The 20,847-nt window shown below is 36.3% G+C and overlaps 1 protein-coding gene across 1 annotated transcript in view; it reads right to left on the bottom strand.

The window, feature by feature from the left end:
- NBEAL1 (neurobeachin like 1) overlaps nucleotides 1-15,644 on the bottom strand; it is a 96,895-nt gene extending 81,251 nt beyond the window's left edge. The window contains exon 1 of the mRNA XM_015819606.1: nucleotides 15,333-15,644. Within this exon, the coding sequence (XP_015675092.1) occupies nucleotides 15,333-15,383 (51 nt within the window). The 5' untranslated portion in view covers nucleotides 15,384-15,644. The remainder of the gene's footprint in view (nucleotides 1-15,332) is intronic.
- Between the last annotated feature and the right edge of the window lie 5,203 nt (nucleotides 15,645-20,847).

The following is a 20,847-nucleotide window of genomic DNA, read 5'->3' as shown; positions in this document are numbered from 1 at the left end:
AAATCAAACAAGTGTAAGTAACTGTAGGTTTAAGATATCCTTCAACATTGGATCAAGGTATTACACAACTAGTTTATTTTAAAAAATCACAGCACATTCTCAAGCCATTGAGTTTCTTCTCTACAATAATTTTATTCTGATTATTCCAATTATTGGGATAAGCAGTCTCAAGGAAATCAATATAGATTTTGCAATTCCAACTATCAATATCAGATATATTTTGTAAACACAAGCAAATTTGTCTTTTTTACAGAGCTTCTGAGAGTCATGTGCTATGAAATCCTTCTTCTGAATACCTTGGCACTATCAACTAAACATCTTGCAACACAAATTAGGAAAAAAAATGTTCCTTAAACAGGATAACACAGTGATTGTTTTCCTGTTGGGGGATTTATCTACTGGTAAACAGTGGACACAATTTCAGTATCTATGGAAATAAAGAATCTTTCCCAAAATCAGGAATATGATAAGACATTAAAACTTCATTCCAAAGCAAAAACATAGATTGAAAAATCAGACTGGGAGGGTGACTAGGTTTCAGAGTAAATAGGCTCCATCACTAGACTCTTGTGTTATTTTTAAAACATTTCTATCCTTTCCAGATGACAAATCAGCATATACCCCAACGTGGCAATAGCAAACATGCCAACTCAGAGAGTTAGAAACTTCCCTACATTACAATGTCCTCTCCCAAGAAAAGCCAATGATGCAAGTGATTAAGCTGCTGTCTTGTTTTTGCTATAAGTTTTCTTGGTTTTGACATCACAAACCTCTTCAGCTATGAGGTTTAGTTGTTCTATTCTTTATTATGTAGCTCCAAAGTTAATTACATTGCTCCAGCAAAAAGGGCATTGAATTATTTTAACATCATGGAAAGCAGTCAGGAGAAAGCCAGTTTGGGCTACAGACTAAGATATCAAGCTAGAATAGCAATAGCAATAGCACTTAGACTTATATACCACTTCATAGTGCTATGCAGCCCTCTCTAAGCAGTTTACAGAGTCAGCATATTGCCCCCAACAATCTGGGTCCTCCTTTTACCGACCTCGGAAGGATGTAAGGCTGAGTCAACCTAGAAATCAGGGACTGTAAGTTCTAGTCCTGTCTTAGGCACAATGCCAGTGACCTTGGGTCAGTCACTCTCTCTTAGCCCTAGAAAACAGACAATGGCAAATCATTTCTGAAAAAGCTTGCCAAGAAAACTGCAGGGAATTTTGTCCAAGCAGCTCCAAGAATTGGACACAACTGAACAGAAGAAAAAATGTAGGCAAGATAGGTTTTTTAAAATTGTTCTATCCTCTATTGAAAGGCAATGAATAAGTGCTGTTTTTGCAATAATCTATTTACTTCTAATTTACCAGAAGGCAGGGAATAATTGGCATCATATTTTACTACTATAGGTTTTTTTTTTTCATTCAGGCAGAACACACCCACATCTATTTACATAGTGCCATTTGTATACAATGCAAAAGGACAGATGCCCCAAGAAATTTACAATCTAAAATGCAAGTGTTCCTCATTAAATCTTCCATTTGCCATTATCCACAAATTAATGTTGAAGACGCAAGACGTCATAGGCATGACAAGGAGAAATGTTTGGTTAACTTCGAGCAAACTTAACAAGATATGTTAAAAGGCCTTGTTTAAGTAAAACAGAAACAAACTAGACTGAATACGTGTGAAAAAAAATAACAATCATTTCAAAATATTGATAAGTATTTTTTTCCTTGAAGCTTTTCTTAGAATTATTCAATATGTAGGGTTCTAATCAGATTTGCTAGTGCCACCTAAAATCAGATACAGTATAATCACCTTTCATAGAAACAAAACCTCCTAATTCAGTATAGCTAGTAGCCAGACAAATTTAAAAACATATAATCATCACCATCATCCTTTATAACAAACACATGTAAAACATAAGTTAAAACAATTCACTTACAATCCCAAAATAGCATTATATGAAAAACAGCACATGTGAGTAAAGTAAAAACAAAATCCCTCAAATAAAAAATGAATACAACAATTGTGTTTAAAAGAGAAGTACAGCTCAAGTTTCAAATAACAAATTAAACCATGGTAGCATGAAATCATATTGCTCAGTCTCCCTTTGAGCCAAGAACGAGGTAATTCAAAGGCTGAGGACTCAAGAAAATCATAGTTCACCTTTATCTATAAACTGAATTACAGTTTGATCAAACTACAATTTGTCTCTCAAAAGCACATTCAGCAACAACTGTTTCAGATATGTCTCTGGCGCACATATGGACAACTAAAAGTAGGAAGGAATTTGATGAGCATAAACAGAGAAGGAAGTTACCTATAAATCCCTTCTGTGTTTTATTACTTACTGTAAATATAGTTTTCCACAGATATAATGCGGAACGCTCTGTATGCTTTTATTGTTGTAATCACCTTCACAGTTAGTATAAAGACAAAGGTAGGACATTCATTTGACTAATATCAAGGAGATTCAGATTCCAGTTCTCACCTGAGCTGAGGATTCTTTTTCCATTCAACCTGCAACTCCCCCCCCCCCAAGTTGCTAAAGACAGAGAGACAGAACTTTCAGTCACTGAGCAATAAAAATACAATCAATAAATGAACAACACAAAACTATCCCATAACAAGAATTGGTAATCATTAGCAAAGCTTACAAGTACATAATTTTATTTTTATTTTTAATATAAAGAAATAAATTCATCTTTATTATTTAACAGATAGTGCCCCAGAAATTTAAATAAAAGTGATGTAATCAACTCGTGGCAAATGTCCCTTGTAGAATTGACAATACAGAAGAACACAGGTTGTGGGGCTGCTATGGAGAAACATTGGAGGAGGGAGTTCCATCTACACTACCTTGAACTCCTTGGAGAAAAATAGCATATAAATCTAACAAATGGACAAATAATAAGTCAAGAATGTGAGATAGGTGGGCATATAAATGAAATACATACATGCATTTCTAGGACTTCCATGCCGGGGTTCATTTATTAGCTGAACAGAATGGCCTCATGGTTGCCCACACAAATTCCTATACAGAATAAGTTGCAGGCAAGAAAAAGATTGTGACTCCAATTTCAATGCCCCCAAAATGACCTACTAATACAAGTGGTCTTTGTTTAGTTTTGTATTAATTAAAACTGTTGGTTTTATAACACAAGCAACGCCCGGTAGAAAGAGAGTCGCTAGGCAGACGTTAATACTGCCACTGGTTTAACTGCATCTTTGATAGTTGTAAAACTCTTGCTAGTTTTCAGAAACTCCACAAAAGTTGAATACAGTACTGAAAGTCAAGAACCAAGGAAAACTCAGTAAAAATAGTTAACGGGAGACTCTAGGGACAAGCCATTTTATCACTGAACTAAAAGACCAAATGCTTCCTTTTTCCTTGTGAAGAAAGAGTGGAAGGCCAAGCAAATCAATCCCTACCACATCTGAAGAACCAAAAAATTTAGGGTGTGTAGAGCATACTCTCTGGCAAACATAGCTTCATCAATGGTCATAGCCAACTGAGGGAGGGATTTTTTCTTTGACTAGTGCCAGGCCCAGCCAAGGGAGTATCACCAGAGAGTCTCATTTTGTCAGTGACTAATCAGTCAATCAATCAGGTCTTTATTATGATCACAGAATAGCAAAAATAACTTTTCAAAAGTAGGTTATCAAATCTAAAAAAACCCTATATAGGTAGTCCTCAATGTACAATCATAATTGAGCCCAAAAATTCTGTTGCTAAGTGAGAGATTTGTTAAATGACTTTTGCCCTATTTTACAACCTTTCTTGCCACAGTTGTTAAGTGAATCACTTAATCATGTTAAGTTAATAACAGGTTGTTAAGTGAATCTGGCTTCCCCATTGATTTTGCTTGTCAAAAGGTCACAAAAGGAGATGGTTCCCTTCCTCAAGGAAAAAAAATCCAGTTGCCTTTTGAAAAAGCACTGTTGAGTCACAAAAGGGGATCACATAATCCCAAGACACTGCAACCATCATAAATATGAGTCAGTTGCCAAGTGTCTGAATTTTGATCATGTGACCATGGGTATGTTGCAATAGCTGTAAGTGTGAAAAATGGTCTTAAGTCGCTTTTTTCAGTGCTGTTGTAACTTCAAACAGTCACTAAATGAACCGTTGTAAGTCAAGAACTATCTGTATTTGTATGAGATTATTTTAAATGGACTTTTAAAAGTCATTGCCTTTGGAATAGTCTTGTAGAAGCTTGTCTTTGGAGTCAGAATGCCTTCTTCAATGTTCTGATTTTCAAGAGGGTTTTTCTAAACACTTGAACCAACCTTAGAAATGCTAAGAAAAAAGTTGTGCTACTAAATCAAACCGAAAACAATTGTTTATCATTTTTTGATCCACTGTCCCCAAGTGAATTTTTTTAGCACACATACACAGCAAGAAACCAAGACAGGATTATTCTGGCAGTCAGTTCACAGGTTTCCTGTATATATTTAATTATAAGGAGATAAATGCATGGCCCATGAACATGAATGCTGGTGGAAAAAACTGTCACACCCATCATGACTCTATTGCACAAATGATACGGATTATGTAGAGCATATAGTTTGTGTCATGATAACAAACTACAAATAGCAAGATGCATAATCAATGTGGTTTGGATGATGGCATCATGATTGGTGAAATATAGTTGTGGTTTCTACCAGATGCTATGATCATGAATTTATCTAGTTGCTTTTAAAAACTACCTTAGCCCACAATTCTAACTACATACAATTTATACTGCTTTAGCCAGAAATAAAATCCTAGAAGAGGTTTACCACAAAACACTAATATGAGGATCTATTGCATAAAATGTAAAATACTTGAATAGAACAAAAATAAAACAGAATGAAAATAAAAAACACTTCCTTACAATTTTTATAATGACTGGTTGACAGATAACAGTTTGGGTAGCCTGGAATATTGCCACTAAGTGAGTTAAGGGAAGGCCAAAGATAAGATGTAAGCAAATTGATCTGCTTCTTTGTTCTCTATTGTACGGTTTATTGAAGTGACTTGTCACTAAGCAACCATTTTGTGACAGTGAAACTAATTTTGAATATCAAATTTCCTAGGAGGATACATATTGTACATACGAAGCATTTTCTACTGCCTGACATCTATTGCCCTTAATATATTTGCATGGTTTGCTAGTACTACAAAAACAAAACTCTATTCTGACAACTCACTCAACACTATCCTCAAGCCAATCTTGTCATGTCCCATGTGAGGCATAGATTCTGCTGGGAGATTTGTATCCAACTTACTTCTTCAGCAACTGGGGTTTTTTTTTAATTTTTTTTTAATTTCAGAGATAAAAGCAACTAACAGTATCTGGAAATTACCCAAAACAACTTCTACTTTTATTTTGACTTGAAAAGGAAAAAATGCACAAACAAGATATTGGCAATACAATTAATGATCTCTAGACAATTTGTTTCACATCAAATTCTGACATTTTAGAAAGCAATAGCCTTAGGCCTTAGCAAAAGATTTATTTTGTATGGACAATATGCCATGCTAACCGAGATTTTTGGTTACCCAAAGCCAAATCCCAAAGTTGTCCTCATGGCTCTCTCTTCTCACCTCTACTAGAAATACAAATTCCTGTCTTTAATTTGTGTGACCCTTTAAAAAACTGATTCCTGTCTTTAATTTGGAAAATCTTGTGAAATCTGCCAGCTAAAGCAGTTCATCTCCCTTGCCATACCACAGAAGGATGGGAAAGACCACCAGTTACTTTAACTGGCTTTTAGACCTATATTTCCCAAAAATTTGAAGAGTCACCCATAGTATCTACTGAGCTTCAATCAGACTTGATACAATTTGAAGAGCAAAGTTCAGCACAGTTTATTATCCTATCAGGAAGTGCTGACTATTATAAACAAAAACTGGATTAGCCGGTGGCTATTTTCAGCACAACATTCCACTCTCTAAGAGGAAAGATTTGTCACTTCTCAAATCAGAAATAAACCATTTTGCATCATAACTCCACCAATCATTACATTAGTCACCCATCATATTCAAGCCAAGTTTTAAAATGGTAGATAATGATTTCTAATCACTGTTTCAAAAGTCAGTGCTTGTTTATTCAAAACTTTATATATATCATGTATTGGAACGGTAACACTATTCCAATAAATTGGACAGTTACATTCCATGTAGTTCTTGATTCTGCATGTAAAAGGTTGAGCCAATACAAAGTTTCCATCTTTGATAATCCCCACATTAAATTCTCATATTTCACTTGAACCTATGATATTAGCAACAGCAGAGGAGAATCATGTTTAAGTTCCAACTCAGTTCTCAGATATTATGTAATGAAGAAATAATTTTAAAAAAAACCTTTCCCAGACTTGCACATTTCAATCCAATTAAATTATTGTAAAGCCTTCTAAGAAATGCATTTTAGTAACAGACACTAAAGTATCAGGCTGCTGGTATAGGCTTCTCCAGAGATAAAGAAAGGGTCAACTCTGTTTAAGCCTATTCAGCATAGGCCCCATTCACTGAAAGAGGAAAAGTTAATTATGAATTAAGACTTATTTGTTTCTGCTTATAGAGAATTACTATGTGGAATAGATGTAGTTTACATCCAATATACTGAATCTACTATGTACAAACTAAGAGAAAAAAAAGTTTGCTTTCTATAGTCAAATGCAGCTTTCTTGTAGTTGTTAGTTATTTCTGTAATTTCATACTAATTTGAGTCTAAGTCAACTTGGTCTCCCTCATCTCAAAAACAACTATCCATGTTTTTGAGGGGGGTTTTCCCTTGAGCTATCCATATAAAAAATCACAGCTTCATGAAAGTATTACTAGCAAGGGGCTCCCAAGAGATTAGGATGATGGAAAAATTAGACTGTACAATTTGCCAAAAGCAATATGAAGCAATTCTACCTTCCAAGAAGAAGTAGCTCTATTACAGAAGAATTAGTCTTCAGCTAATGGAAAGTTTAAAATATATAGTCAAAGGTATTTTGTATTTATTTCCTTGGAATCCTAAGTATCTATAATTTCACTTTAGATTATCTTTTAAAAAAACACTCAATTATCCTGAAGCAGTTTGATTTAAAGTTACAACTTCTTAAGTACGATTTTCCCCATCCTCAATGTACTATTTTGTATAAACCAGGAGACCGTGAGGCATAGAGCCAGTTGGGTGACCTTGGGCCAATCACTTCACTCAGCCCTAGGCAGGAGACAGTGGGAATTTTGAATAATGGACTTTTAACCAACACAATATACATGCACACTTTAAACCCACGAATACATTAAGACCAATGCTTGTCCATCCCAAGGACAAAATACCCAGACACAAACAGAGCAATGTGGTATATGTAATGCAATGCAGTAAGACATATGCAGACCAAAACAACCACCACACAAATGCATGGCACAACACAGGAGAACAAACTCATCAGGGCAGGATTCAGCAATCCATCTGTATCTGTATCTTTTGAAGACAGCAAAGCTAATATTCTGGACAGAGAGGACCACTGGTTTGAAAGAGGAGTCAAAGAGGCCATCTATATTAAAATTGGGGGAGGGATACAACACCACCTATCTCCTGTTTACAATGCAGTTTTCAGCAGTCCTAGGAAGGTTCCACACCCATTTACACTCTGATTCAGGTGACCCTGAGACTTGAAATAAATCCCCGAATTGCCTCAACAATTCTCAGAGAACTAACCCTCAGAGTGCTAATGACCAGATGACTGCAAAGAATATAAATTCTTTCATTCCCCACCAGTCAGTTAGAACTGAAGAAGCTTCTTGGATGAGAAGAGAAGCCTTTTTAAAGAAAAAACCAAGACAGTCCATTTGCCTTTTAGAAAAAGCACCTTTGGGACAACCATGACCTGGATAACTGAGAATCTCCATAGACACTTTTGAATAACCGTGCCAAGAAAACTGACTGACTTGCCAGGCAGTCTTAAAGTATCAGACATGAACAAAAGAAAAAAAAACCTAATCAATTAATTGTGCAAGGCAACTGTTAACTCATACATAAAATTTCCATGGTGATGAATGCATGTCTTTATCATGAAAGCCCTCGTAGCTATGCCTGACAAAGATCATCAAACAATGACAAAAGAATGAAGTGATTTAATGTTTATAGAATTCCTAAGAAAGAATGCTGAGGAGTATCCAAGTGAAGCATCAGCTGGGATCAATTATTCTGAGGCTTCCATTACAAGGACAGACTTTTCCAACCATCTGTGTCTGAATCCCTGCATCTTCCACTTACCTCTTCTACCTTTGGACAGCTCTCTGCCACAACAGATGTGCGAGGATTGTGGATGACATGACTGAGCATAAGTCTTTCACTTTCTGAAGGAATTTTGGTGGGAGGAACAATTCCTAAAACAATCGAGTGACTGTTGGGATTGCTCTACAAGAAATCCATTACCAGAACCACAGACTACTTGGTGACAGAAGTTTGACTGCTATTAAAAAAAATGGCAAGGCTTATAATGGGGCATATATGAAATGTACTGTATGCACTGACCTAACAAATAGTGATTTGAGACAGGGCATCATGATGGTGTGTAGCTCTGCCTCTGCTAAACTACACACACTGCATAACAGACTCTATGACACCCTAGCAAAAGGTACGTTAAATGGGACAAAACTTTTAGTAAATCCATAGGAAATTTATTTCCCTCTCCAGTTTAAAAGCCCAATTGAATGACTTCCCATAAGACATTATCAGTGCCATGTGACCAAATCAATGAAATGTCATGCCACCTAGCCCACATGCCATCTAGCTAATTGAAAGTTTCTGGAAAATTTATTTTTTGTGTGTGCTATGTTGGTTGGTCATAATATAGGGCATATAGAGGCTGTCCAACGTTCAACTGATTTTGCTGTTAATCAGAATCTGCTCACTGCCAGTCATGGGCAGCAAGGTCAGAGTGAGACTAACTGTATGTCATCTATGAATCCCCCTATAATGGAAAGAAAGCTGTCTATAGATTGATCTATATATATACTGTATAATCACACTGTACTACTCTTATAAAACATTTTATCTATTTGATGTTTAATATCATGCTTATTGAAATGATAAGGAATTTTGGTTTCATGCAATTTTTATCTGACCACTTGAGGCCATATTTATACATCATGCCCATAAGACATACAGTATATGATTAAGTATATATGAAAAAGAATAAATGAAAAGAGAAATTAATTTTTTTAAAGTATCAGGCAGAGAAGATTTAATAGTCTTCACTCATCACTTGTGTGATTTTGTGATTTTGTTTAAGCATAATGTGTGGAGCCCAGCTATTACTCTGTGCAAACTATGATTACTAATCATATACAGTGTATGAATCAAGTTAGTATTACAATGTCCGAGACCTCAACCCAATTAAAATGAGAGCTTTGCATCCCAGTCATAATTCAATAATCTAGCAATATGCCTTGGAAAAGATAAACCAGAAGCAGATATAGTTATCTATATAATACTGTAAAACAAAAAAACCTATTCATAAACTAAGCAAACAGAATGATTTTATGAAAACACACCTATCAGAATTCAAAATTTAGCATAATGTGCAAACAGGGGATGCTGCAGAGAAGAAAAAATAATTCTTTTTTAGTTTTGAGCTCCATCTTTCTCCAGGCAGACAATGGTAGAATCCCCTTTTTAGACATCATTTTAAGAATTAATCAAGCAACAGATGGCTCTCAGTTTGTCACATTTGTTGAAAAATCAGCCTTCTGGCTTTTGTTTATCCCCTTACTGCCCCTTGTTATAATGAAAGCTATGGATTTTATAACTAAGAAAAAAATAGGAAAACACTTGACCTATCTAATAATATTCCTATATATTTGTGCACCCAGAATGCCAAACAATACTTTGGTAATTAAGAATTCTCCATCTGTTGGGTACCCCACTAATTTCATTCCTAATTTTTGTAACCATAGTTTGTTAGGACAGAAAACCACAAATTTGGGTTAATCCAAATTTCTTGGCTTTTAATACTATAAAATATTTAAGAGACTTATAATAGTATTAATTAATTCAGAAACCTATATACAGTTCTAAGTAGAATGTTTACCATTTTTAATTATTTTATCTATAATCTATAATCCTGATGTTCAAATTATAAAAGTTTTTTCTGAGTAAGAGGCCACCCAAAATATGAGAAAACAATTTCATTCAACCAAACTTCAAAATAATAAGCTTCCACTAAACAGTAATCTATACAGAGGAAAAGATCCTTCTAGCTTTTCATAACAAGTTTAATAAAACAAAGACAGATACATTCAGCTTATCAATTAATGAAAGAGCATTTACACTGCCCAGCCGTAGAAAAATCAAGCCAAATTGTCAAGTAATTGCCATCAGTAGAGCTAGCTTTACAATAAAAATAATTCCAAAATACTGAAAAGTGAATGACTCTTCTGACTATTGTGAGAAACAAACATTTCATTTTAGTAGAATTATAAGGATGAGTGGATGATCAATTACAGAAATTTGGCATACAGTTGGTGACAAGGTCAATACTGGAATCAAAAGAAACAATAACACGCTCTACTTTCCACAGCAGTTGGGGCTTCAAATCTATCATAAGTTTCAGAGTAATTCCCAATGACTAGAAGACTATGTAGTTTTGATTTCAGATTAAAATATAACCCATTTCCCTCTCCCCACCCTGCCCTTGCAAAAGGATTAAATATACAGCAGAAAGAAATGACACTAAATACTGCAGAACAATAAAAGTCCTGTTAGAGTAGAGATCAGTTTATGAAATTTTTGGTAAAAAATGTTTTATGATGTGCATCAGATTTTGCTAATGGCTCTAAACACCCAGCCTTCAGCAGCACCCATAAGTCTTTCCCATAGAAATGTTCTCTCCCTTCTCTGCCAGATACACTGAACTAAAATGCAATTAGAAGGAATTATACCCAGTAATTTCTTTGCCAAGGGACCTTATTTGTTTCCATTTCAAAGCTCTAACCAGAATTTTACTGACGAAAGTATTTGTAGCACACAGCAGCTGTCTATTGACCTATGCCAGGGGTAGGCAACCTTGGCTCTTTCATGACTCGTGGACTTCAACTCCCAGAATTCCTGACCTATGCCTACAAAGGCTTTTAAATTACTCTGGGAACGTTTCAGGACATTGAAGTTGCTGATTCAATAGCTTATAAGGAGAGAGATCTATTTATTTACAGTATTCTTTAAATACTTTCAAGGAAAGTGTTTTGAAATTTTAAATTCCAAAAATATTTTAATACATAGTAGTATATTAGTCTTTTAAACATTATCTGCAAAAAAACCTTACCTAGTGTAGATTTTACTAAACCATTTTCAAGAAAAAAAATCTTCTAAAATTATGACACAGCTGTCACATGGCTTTTCCAAATACATAAAAATCCAATCACTTCACTAGCTTACATGGAGAATTAGATGAGGCTCTCAACAATGGAAAGCAAACACCCTCTTGGTCTGCTTGGGTAAAAAACAAGAACCTGAGATTTGATTTACACTCCATATACAAATATCTTGGTTTCAGGCCAACATTTAATTTTACAAATAAAAATTAACAATAAAAAAAAATTACACAAAAGAAATCAATATACACTGTTATATATATTATAGTTAGTGTAAAAAGAGCATTCATACAACTATAGAATCAAAGTGGTTTATATCATGCTGGTTTATCGTGATGGGGAAACCATTCTATCCTTGAAGTCTACCTTTACTAATCAGATTTACAACAAAACAGCCCTGTTACTGAACTTTTCTCAATGTCATTCTCAGCATCTGCTCACAACCAGTTCCATCAATCAGCCGGCTTTATTTAATAACCAAGTTTTCAACTCTTTCTTAACTGTATCCAAAAGTATAAAGAGCTGGAGGTGGAGAAATAATTCCATAATCATGGATCCAAGTCTTGAAATGCATATGAAGAATGGAGTAAAGAGCAGAGAAGGAATGAAAAGGTGGCCCTGTCCCATTGATCATGTTGTATACAAAGGATCATGCTAATGCAGGAGCTGGGACAGGTAGTAAAGAATAGCAAACTACTGGCCTTAAATGGTAGAACCAAGAGCTTATTTTGGGCTCTGGCCCTAAAACAGAAGCCCTGGTCTAAGGAAACATGAGAAAAAAAGAAGGGAGGTCGAGAACAATGAATACTGCAATTTCTGGACCAAGGTCAGTAGTTGCAAAGAGGACAAAAGAAGATCTGCCCATAGATCCTGGCAATAGTACAAATAAAAGACTACAGGACTTCAGCTAATAAATCTGCAACACTGGACAAGACCACTAAATTTGGTGGATATTCAATAAATGGAATTGACTATGAGGAACTAGAATTTTTCATAATCTCTAAACTGATAATTACAATCTAGACCAATCAATGGGTTCTCTGTTTATGAATCCACAATTAGTCAGGTATTTTCTTAATTATTAGTCAAAAGAACTTAGTTATCAGCAGCAAATAGTGATCCCATAGCCTTTTCCCAATAAGTGATTTATATTATCTTCATAGCACCACCCAAAACATGCTGAAGTGAGAGAAAGTCTGTTCTCATTACAATTTTTTGGGAACAACAATGACTGAATTGAAGAATTAGAAGACTTTAGAAGTTGCCTATAGGAAAATAAACTGGGCCAGAGGAACTTCTGCCAACCTTTAAAAGATTTTTTTTTACTGTCTTTTCTGCAGGGTATTTTCTTGACAGACCATTTTTTTTCTTCATCTACTTTTTAACAGGAAGATGTTATACGAAGATATTTAAAGAAATGTCTTAAAAAGGAACAAAGTCTTCATGTAATATGCACTTACCAATTTGATATAAAAAGAGGAAATATATTCAAATTTTCTACAGAAATCCAAAATGCACTCTGGTCAAAGTTCTAATAATTTAAGTTGAAAAAATGTAGACACGAATTTTGAAAACCTGTCTAATTTTATCTGTTGTATATTACACTATGGGACATGGTAGTTCTTTCTAGCACTTGGAAAGAGCCTGTATATTGATTCCGGTAAATTTTTTGTTTGGTTTCATGGTTTACCATATCTAAAGTAAATCAATGGGGCTTAGGTTCATAGCCCCTAGATTTGGGCTATAAAGCTCTGCCTGACTACAAAACAGGAGCAAAGTGCTATATTTTTCTGTATCTCTTTGTTGCCATCTAGCAGTCTGCAACCGAGATCTAGCAGCCATTATTAACTTAGTTATTATATAATTCATGGAATGCAGAAGCATGTCATGGTAAGTCAACTTCTCAAGAGTTATAGCTGCTGTTCATCAAGGTGTCCTGATACACCTGTCTGGCTTCTATCAATGAGGGCAGTGTAACAAATCACTGAAGCTCTGGTTTGTTCAATCATACCTGCTGGCAACAGAAATTCACATAAGCCTGAATTCTTCAGAATGCAGGTTTATCATGAAGATAGTCATGTAATTTGAAACCGTTTTATATTAGGTTTTGATATTAAAAACAGATGTATTTCTACTATTTATGGCAAAAACTCATACAACTGTTTGTCTAATGCCATAAACCTATCCTCAATATCTGTTTTCTGCTTACGGTACTTAGCCTTCCTCAAGCAACTGCTCTCACATCATTGCTTGCATTGTTAGAAAATATGAAACTCAGTATTTGAGAGCCAATAAAACTTGTTGATCCAAGACCAGAGGACCACTCCAATAAGAAACAAAATTCCAAAGCTGATTTAGCAATACTTGTCAGCAATGGTTCTGAATTTAATTATTTGAAATTGATATTCAATTAACAATCTTCATATAGGAAGATGCCAGTACTAAGTGGAAAAGGAACCCAAAAAATTCATGCATTGTTGCAAAGCTATCATTAATTGAAAAAACCATGAAAGTTGAATTAGATATACTAAACCTTAAATCATAGCTAATAAGCTACATATGAGCAATTTTACACATTGCTTCAAATCAAATAACACCAAACCACATCAATATGTGAAGTCAGCAATAGTAGATAAGGAGTAATTAGTTTTCTGATATCTCAAAATGTTCTTAGAACATATTGCAACCTACAAAGATACAATAAGAATGACCTGGCTCATGTCCATTTTTGCATTAAAAAACTACAGTTCACTATCAGTCTCTTGGATCTATATACCACATACAGTACATAATCACTGTAACTAGCTTTGTAAAAGCAGATAGGGTGAACTACACAGTACTTTGGTGCATCTCAAAAGAAGCAACTCCTGAAAAAAACTGGATATTTTTTTGTCACTGGAATTACCACCTTTTTTATTTATCAAATTTACTTGCCACCCATCTCACAGTTCAGGTGACTCTTAGCATTGATCATGAAGAGTTATCCATCCTGTGTTTTATATAAAAAGGTTGTCTTCTGCAATGGATTATTCTTCTCCCATCAAAGAGCAGATAGTCTCACTGCTACCATGTTTAGATCCCAGCTAACTTTTTCAGATACTTTTTCCATAAAACTAATCTTAAAAAAGGATAAAGATATGTATTTAATTAAACTTTCCTATTTGATAGCCAGTAAGTTACCAGGAAATATTTCATGCACCACATGAAAACAGAAGTGATTAGTACTCTTAGAAATAAAAGTTAGAAATTACCCCTACCGTAAACTCTAGTTCAGTATCAGTTATGTTATTAAATACCTGCTCATAAGCTTTGTCAAACAACAGGGTATTTATATTTGAAAAGCTTGTCAGCTTAAGCACCAAAAACTAAAAATTCAACAATCTTTGCTCAGACAAGCATTTCTGCAGCTTCCTTTTTGCTACATAATAATGAGTGCACAAATGTCACTTTCTGTACAATAAAGCTGTTGAAGATATTGCAATGGTTACAAAACTAAAGTCAAGATAAAGAAAATACAAGAAATGTACCACATAACAAAACTAAGGATAATTTCTAGATAGATATGATGGTGCGTAACATTATAAAGTTGATGTACATATATCATTTTGTTAGTAGGAAGCTCGCTATTTCTTCAGTTTAAGTCATTTTCAACCTTCACCCATCAAATTTACAGAATCCTAAGAATTATTTGTGAAAAAACAAGGCTAAATTTGCCAATGCACCTACAATTGCTGCTAATACAAGCCCTATGGCAAGCATGGCAGTATGGCCGGCATATTTATGATATTCACAACCTGAATGAACAGAAAAAATTATAATCTGTGCAGAACTTAATTATTGGTGGCTAATTCATGATACTGGAAAATACACTCTGAAAAATATTTTATCACTATATTATGCAGTATCTCCATTGTAACCTTAGCTATTCAGCATCTAGAAAACAACTGCAACTAATTACAACTTTTTTTAAAAAAAAAGTTACCTTATTACAGTAGAGCATCCAAAGTTCATAAAGCCTCTCCCTGGATGCCATCCTAAACTCCCTCTTATTTGGTTGTGAAGTATCCTCTAATCAGGATCCAAACATTCTCTGTTTCAGTTTAAATTATTAGCTTCAGTTCATGGACAACCAAAGAGGAACAGAATTAGTCTCTAACACCACTGCACAATTTAAATAAGAAAGTGTGACAATCTGCCCTTTCCTTTTCATTAATGGCACTTTGGAAAATCTGTCCCCTCCTCCAAATAAAATTAAGCTTGTTGATGGATATAGAATATGCAGGAAAACAAAGGAAAATTCTTCAAGAGACTCCAAGGAATGTTCTTGTAGCTGGATTAAATTTCAGTATAATCCCATTTAATTTTAGGTCTTCAACATCTTTCCAATTGTGATATCCTGGGACACGTTTAGTAGTTGTTAGCAATAACAGAAGATGTCTTTTTAATTCTCCAATAAGGCAAACAACATGATGGGGCACCTGCCAAAAAAAGAGAGGAGACTATCAATTTAAAAAAAATCCTGCATTTGGAAACATAAACCTGATTTCAATCACTCAATCTGCTACCCTAGTTAAATTATATGAGTGTTGACATGCTTTATTTAAGGAAAGATTCAAATCAAAGACCCCTTGCAAGCATCTTTTTTTTCCCATGGAAGGCTCAGTACTTCCACACCGTGTGTCTAATGCTTTCCCTTTAATGTTGAATACTAAACTTCAAAGAAAGGTCTCCCTTTCAAGCTTTAAACATTGATGAACAAAATGAGATGGCTAACTGACTGAAAACGAGAGTATTTCAGAAATATCCTCCTGCAGTAGAGTCAAGCATAATTCCTTACACTCTTCCAAAAGTAAATAATCGGAAAGCCAATCTAGCGTTCTGGTTTCCAATGTTTGCCCTCCGGATTTCCCCCCCCCCTTATTAAAAATGCCTCCTCTCGACCCAACCCACCCTCGCCACCGCTTTTTTCATTTGCCCTGGCAAGTTTTACTCCGGGCTCGGCGATGATTTTTCCTCTCCTTCTCGTTCCCTTCTAGTTCCGAGCCCTCTGCTCGTCCCCGCCCAGGCGAGCCCTACCGCCAACCCTCCTTCCCGGTTCCCCGACCCTCCCCGCCTCTGGACCCATTTCCATGTCTTGCCTCCCTGTCCCCATCACTCCGGACAGCCTCTTCGGAGAGCCCCCGAAGTAACTTACCGGGGACCCCGGGAGGAGACTCCCCGGAGAGGGGCTTCGCCTGCCACGGTCCTTTTCAGCCCCGACGGAGGAGTCGGCTGCTGCGGCTGCTGGCAAATAGGAAGCCACATCGCCCGCTTCGCCGCCCCGCCCACATTCCAGCGCTTCCTTGGCTGCCCCGCCCACTTTCCTCCTCACCACACCCGCCCACTCCCTTTGCAGGCGCAGGAAAATGGTGTCATCGGAAGCGCCGGTAGCCATCTTCCTTCCTGGCATTTGTCTTTCCTCCCTTCCCCAGCCTGAGTGCTTCAAAGTTCGCAGAAACTTTTTCTTGCTGCGGGGGCGTTCGCGTTCTAGCCTTCCTATTTTCCCAGAATAGAAGACGAGGGAAATGAACAACTATTCTAATGTCTTAGATCTTAGGATCTGAATGAGCACGGAGGGAGGAGCAGGGCCGTACGGACGCCGCCCTATTCACATTTGCTTAGCTTATTCAGCGCCGAGTGGCATAGGTAGGAGGGAACCTTCTGGCTGAAGTGCTGTCCTACAGCTGATCAGCTACAAAAAAAGAAAACATTTTTTTCAAGAAGTATTTTGTCTAGTGGGACAGTTAGCTAGACATACAGAGAGATACAGTAATTATAGGTGCTTGTTTTATTATTTATTCAGTATCCTGCCTTTATTATTTTACACATAACTCAAGGCGGCAAACATATCCAGCACACCTTCCTCCTCCTGTTTTCCCTACCACAACAATCCTGTGGATTGAGTTGAGAGAGAGATTGGCCAAAGTCACCCAGCTGGCTTTTATGGCTAAGGAGAGACTTGAACTCATGGTCTCCAGCTTTCTAATCTGATGCCCTAACCATTGATAAAAACACTCTTTTCTGCAAGAAATTGTGCTTACCGGTAGTTCTCAACTTACAACAGTTCATTTAGTGACAGTTCAGAGTTACAACAGCACTGAAAAAAGGGACATGGCTGTTTTTCATATTTACGACTGTTGCAGCATCCCCAAGGTCATGTCCCCAAAACTGATGAAAAACATCAGGCACGAGATGCAGGTTTTGTTTCCTTTTATTGAAGTGCTTCAGCAAAAGGGGTCCCAGCCAGCAAAATGCCAAGACCCAGAACAATGGATTAAGAAAGCCTTATACAATTTCACTAAAGCAGAAGGCAGGACAAGGTGGACCTAGGTATTTGCAAGACCGCCTCCTACCAAATATCTCCCTTCGACCAGTCCGCTCCCACAGAGAGGGCCTCCTTAGGGTACCGTCGGCCAGCCAATGCCGGCTGGCGACCCCCAGGGTGAGAGCCTTCTCTGTGGCAGCTCCTGCCCTCTGGAATGACCTGCCCCCCGACCTACGTACAATTGCAGACCTGCGCCTCTTCCGCCGAGCCCTGAAAACTCATCTGTTCCATGCAGCCGGCCTGGCGTAGTTTTGATTGGGTTTTGTTAGGGGTTTTATATTTTAGAGCAGGCTTTTATGTAATATTTACTGTGATTTTTATTATTGCCTGTTCACCGCCCTGAGTCCCGTAAGGGAGATAGGGCGGTATATAAATTTAAATAATAATAATAATTAATAATAATAATAATAATCATCATCATCATCATCTAATAAACATTCTAGCCATTTGTTCTATTGGTCTCTAGCTGTCCCTATTCCTTAACTTTGGCTAATGAATGCTCCAGGAGTTATCTAATACACATTCTATTTGCTCCAGGCCATCCCTATTTCTAACTTCTAGCTGAGGTATGCAGGATATCTAACTCTTTGTCATAAAATGGGGCTACGCTCACTTAACAAATGTCTCACTTAGCAACATAAATTTTGGGCTCAATTGTGGTCGTAAGTCAAGGACTACCTGTAAAACATGACTGTTTAAAAGAAGCCTCACTAAATCCATAGTCTAAAAGTACCAACTAACTATATCACTATTGCACCTGCTCAAAAAAAAGTAAGGCAAACTGAAAATTTTGGTCAGTGCCTTAAAAACAACATTCAGACAATCAAACCTATAATAATTGTTTCTGTAAATTAACTTGTCTGTAAGAATCTGATTGCAGTTTAAAATGTAAAATTTCTTGGAGAAATGTAATTACGTTCCAATTTTTTTTTTTAAATAATTAGATGTGTCCTTTCTTGATTTCTTTAATTTTCATCTCATTCAAGATGGCACCAATGATTGCACAGTCAAAACCCCACCATTTTTTAATGTGTGCCATTTTGGAATGGCTCAACAGGGCTCCATAGAGTAAGCTGGCCCCATATTGGAAGGACTAACAGATTAGAGATTATATTTCTGTTCCAATGTGCTTCTCTCCAACCAAAGTAACTAAAGTACCTACACAATAGGTTATTATTTAAAATCAGAATGGATGCTTCATTAGGAAAATGGATCGTTTTGCTGGCCAAGCTTCTGATTTCTGAACTGGAGCATATTGTTTAACTATGTAAAACATGAGTCACTGTTATCATTGCTTTCTATAAAATTGCAAGACTATTGCCTTCAAAATAAAAAAAGATGGCATCGTTGGATGCTAAGATGCTTTCTCTCACGTACACAAAATTCTCTCTCTCTCTCTCTCTCTCTCTCTCCATCATCTGTGAATGAACTATATATATGCTTTAAAATCCAAGATTCTATTTAATCTGGTAGTACATACCTAATTTGACTTTGTTTATTTTATTTGGAATTCTTTATTTGTGATATGTCCTTGTTTTTCCCTCTTCCTTAAATACATTTTAATAACTACAGATTTATTTAAAAAAGAAATTAGTCATTAAAGTCTTATCTGCCTACACATCTGCCAAACTACATAGTTGCACTTGCATACTATATACAAATTTCCCAAGCAGACAAAATAAAATGTATTAGGAGGCACAACCTGATTGATGGCAACTTGTAATAATTTCTTTCATGGGAAAACTCTTGTGGGGAAGGAATCTAGTGCATTAAAATCCCCAAACCTGACCTTCCATGCTGATTGTTTGCACAAAAAATTATGGTAGCAAAGTGTTTAGTCACCACTTGCTCAGATTGCAGCAATATATTTTGCATAATTTTGTCCTTCTGGTGCAGTGCAAGTCATCCTCAACTTTCAACATTTCATTTACTGACTGTTCAAAGTTAGAACAGGACTGAAAAAAGTAACTTATGACCATTTTTCACATTTACGACCATTGCAGCATCCCCATGATCTGGGTAGGCAACCTTGGCTCTTTTATGACTCGTGGACTTCAGAGAATTTTTTATCAGACTTTTACCTTCATTATTTTTATCGAGTCAGTGATGTGTATGGATTAATAAACTTAATCTAAGCCCCCAATTCAAAGCCAAATATTTTTCTAAGAAGTACTAGGTCACCATTCTCATTCATTTTACAGTGTCCAAATCATCAATTTGTCTACCTTACACACTTGGAATACTGCATCCAGTTTTGGTCACCATGATGTAAAAAAGATGTTGAGACTCTAGGAAGAGTACAGTGAAGAGTTGAACTCCACGAGTCATAAAAGAGCCAAGGTTGCCTACCCCTGACATGGTCATGTGATCAAAATTCAGATGCTTGGCAACTGACTCATATTTATGACGGCTGCAGAGTCCCAGGGTCATGCGATCACCTTCTGCAACTTTCTGACAAGCAAAGTCAATGGGGAAGCCAGATTCACTGAACAACTGTGTTACTAACTTAACAGCTGCAGTGATTCACTTAACAATTGTGGCAAGAAAGATTGTAAAATGGGGCAAATCTCACTTGACAATTGTCTCACTTAGTAACAGAAATTCTGGGCTCAATTGTGGGTGTAAGTCAAGGATTATTTTTAATTATAATTATGCAGAATGGCGAGATCCTACTTAAATACTAGTAGTTCCCCTCTTCGCACTATACTGTAAACAAATAAATAAGAAATGCCTTGCAGACTCGGCCACCTTATTGTTCTATACCTCCAGGTAATGTTTAATCAAAGTAGAAGACAGTTTTAATACATTAAGATGCTTTAATTACTTTTCCAAGCAGTGCTGTCACCTTAACCCTAAATGAATCCCATAAAAATTAATGTTACTGCACCTCTGCTTATATTTAGGTTAGATTTGAATGCTAATCGAAAACAATGACAAACCTAGGCAATATACTATACTTTTCAGAGTTAGGGTGAGGATCCTGATCTACCACAACTACTTTATAGGAGGAGTCTCTACTTATTGATATGTATCTCATGTTATGTTACAGAAAACTGTTAACATGGGGAAAAACTCATGAATATGCATTTCGTCTATTTTCAGTTACGGTTTATTGCCCTTTGCCAGGAGGAGA

This window comes from Protobothrops mucrosquamatus, unplaced genomic scaffold, assembly GCF_001527695.2.
Source record: "Protobothrops mucrosquamatus isolate PMUCROS unplaced genomic scaffold, P.Mucros_1.0 scaffold958, whole genome shotgun sequence".
In the NCBI taxonomy this organism is placed as follows: Eukaryota; Metazoa; Chordata; class Lepidosauria; order Squamata; family Viperidae; genus Protobothrops; species Protobothrops mucrosquamatus.
This window is presented reverse-complemented; position numbering and strand designations above follow the sequence as displayed.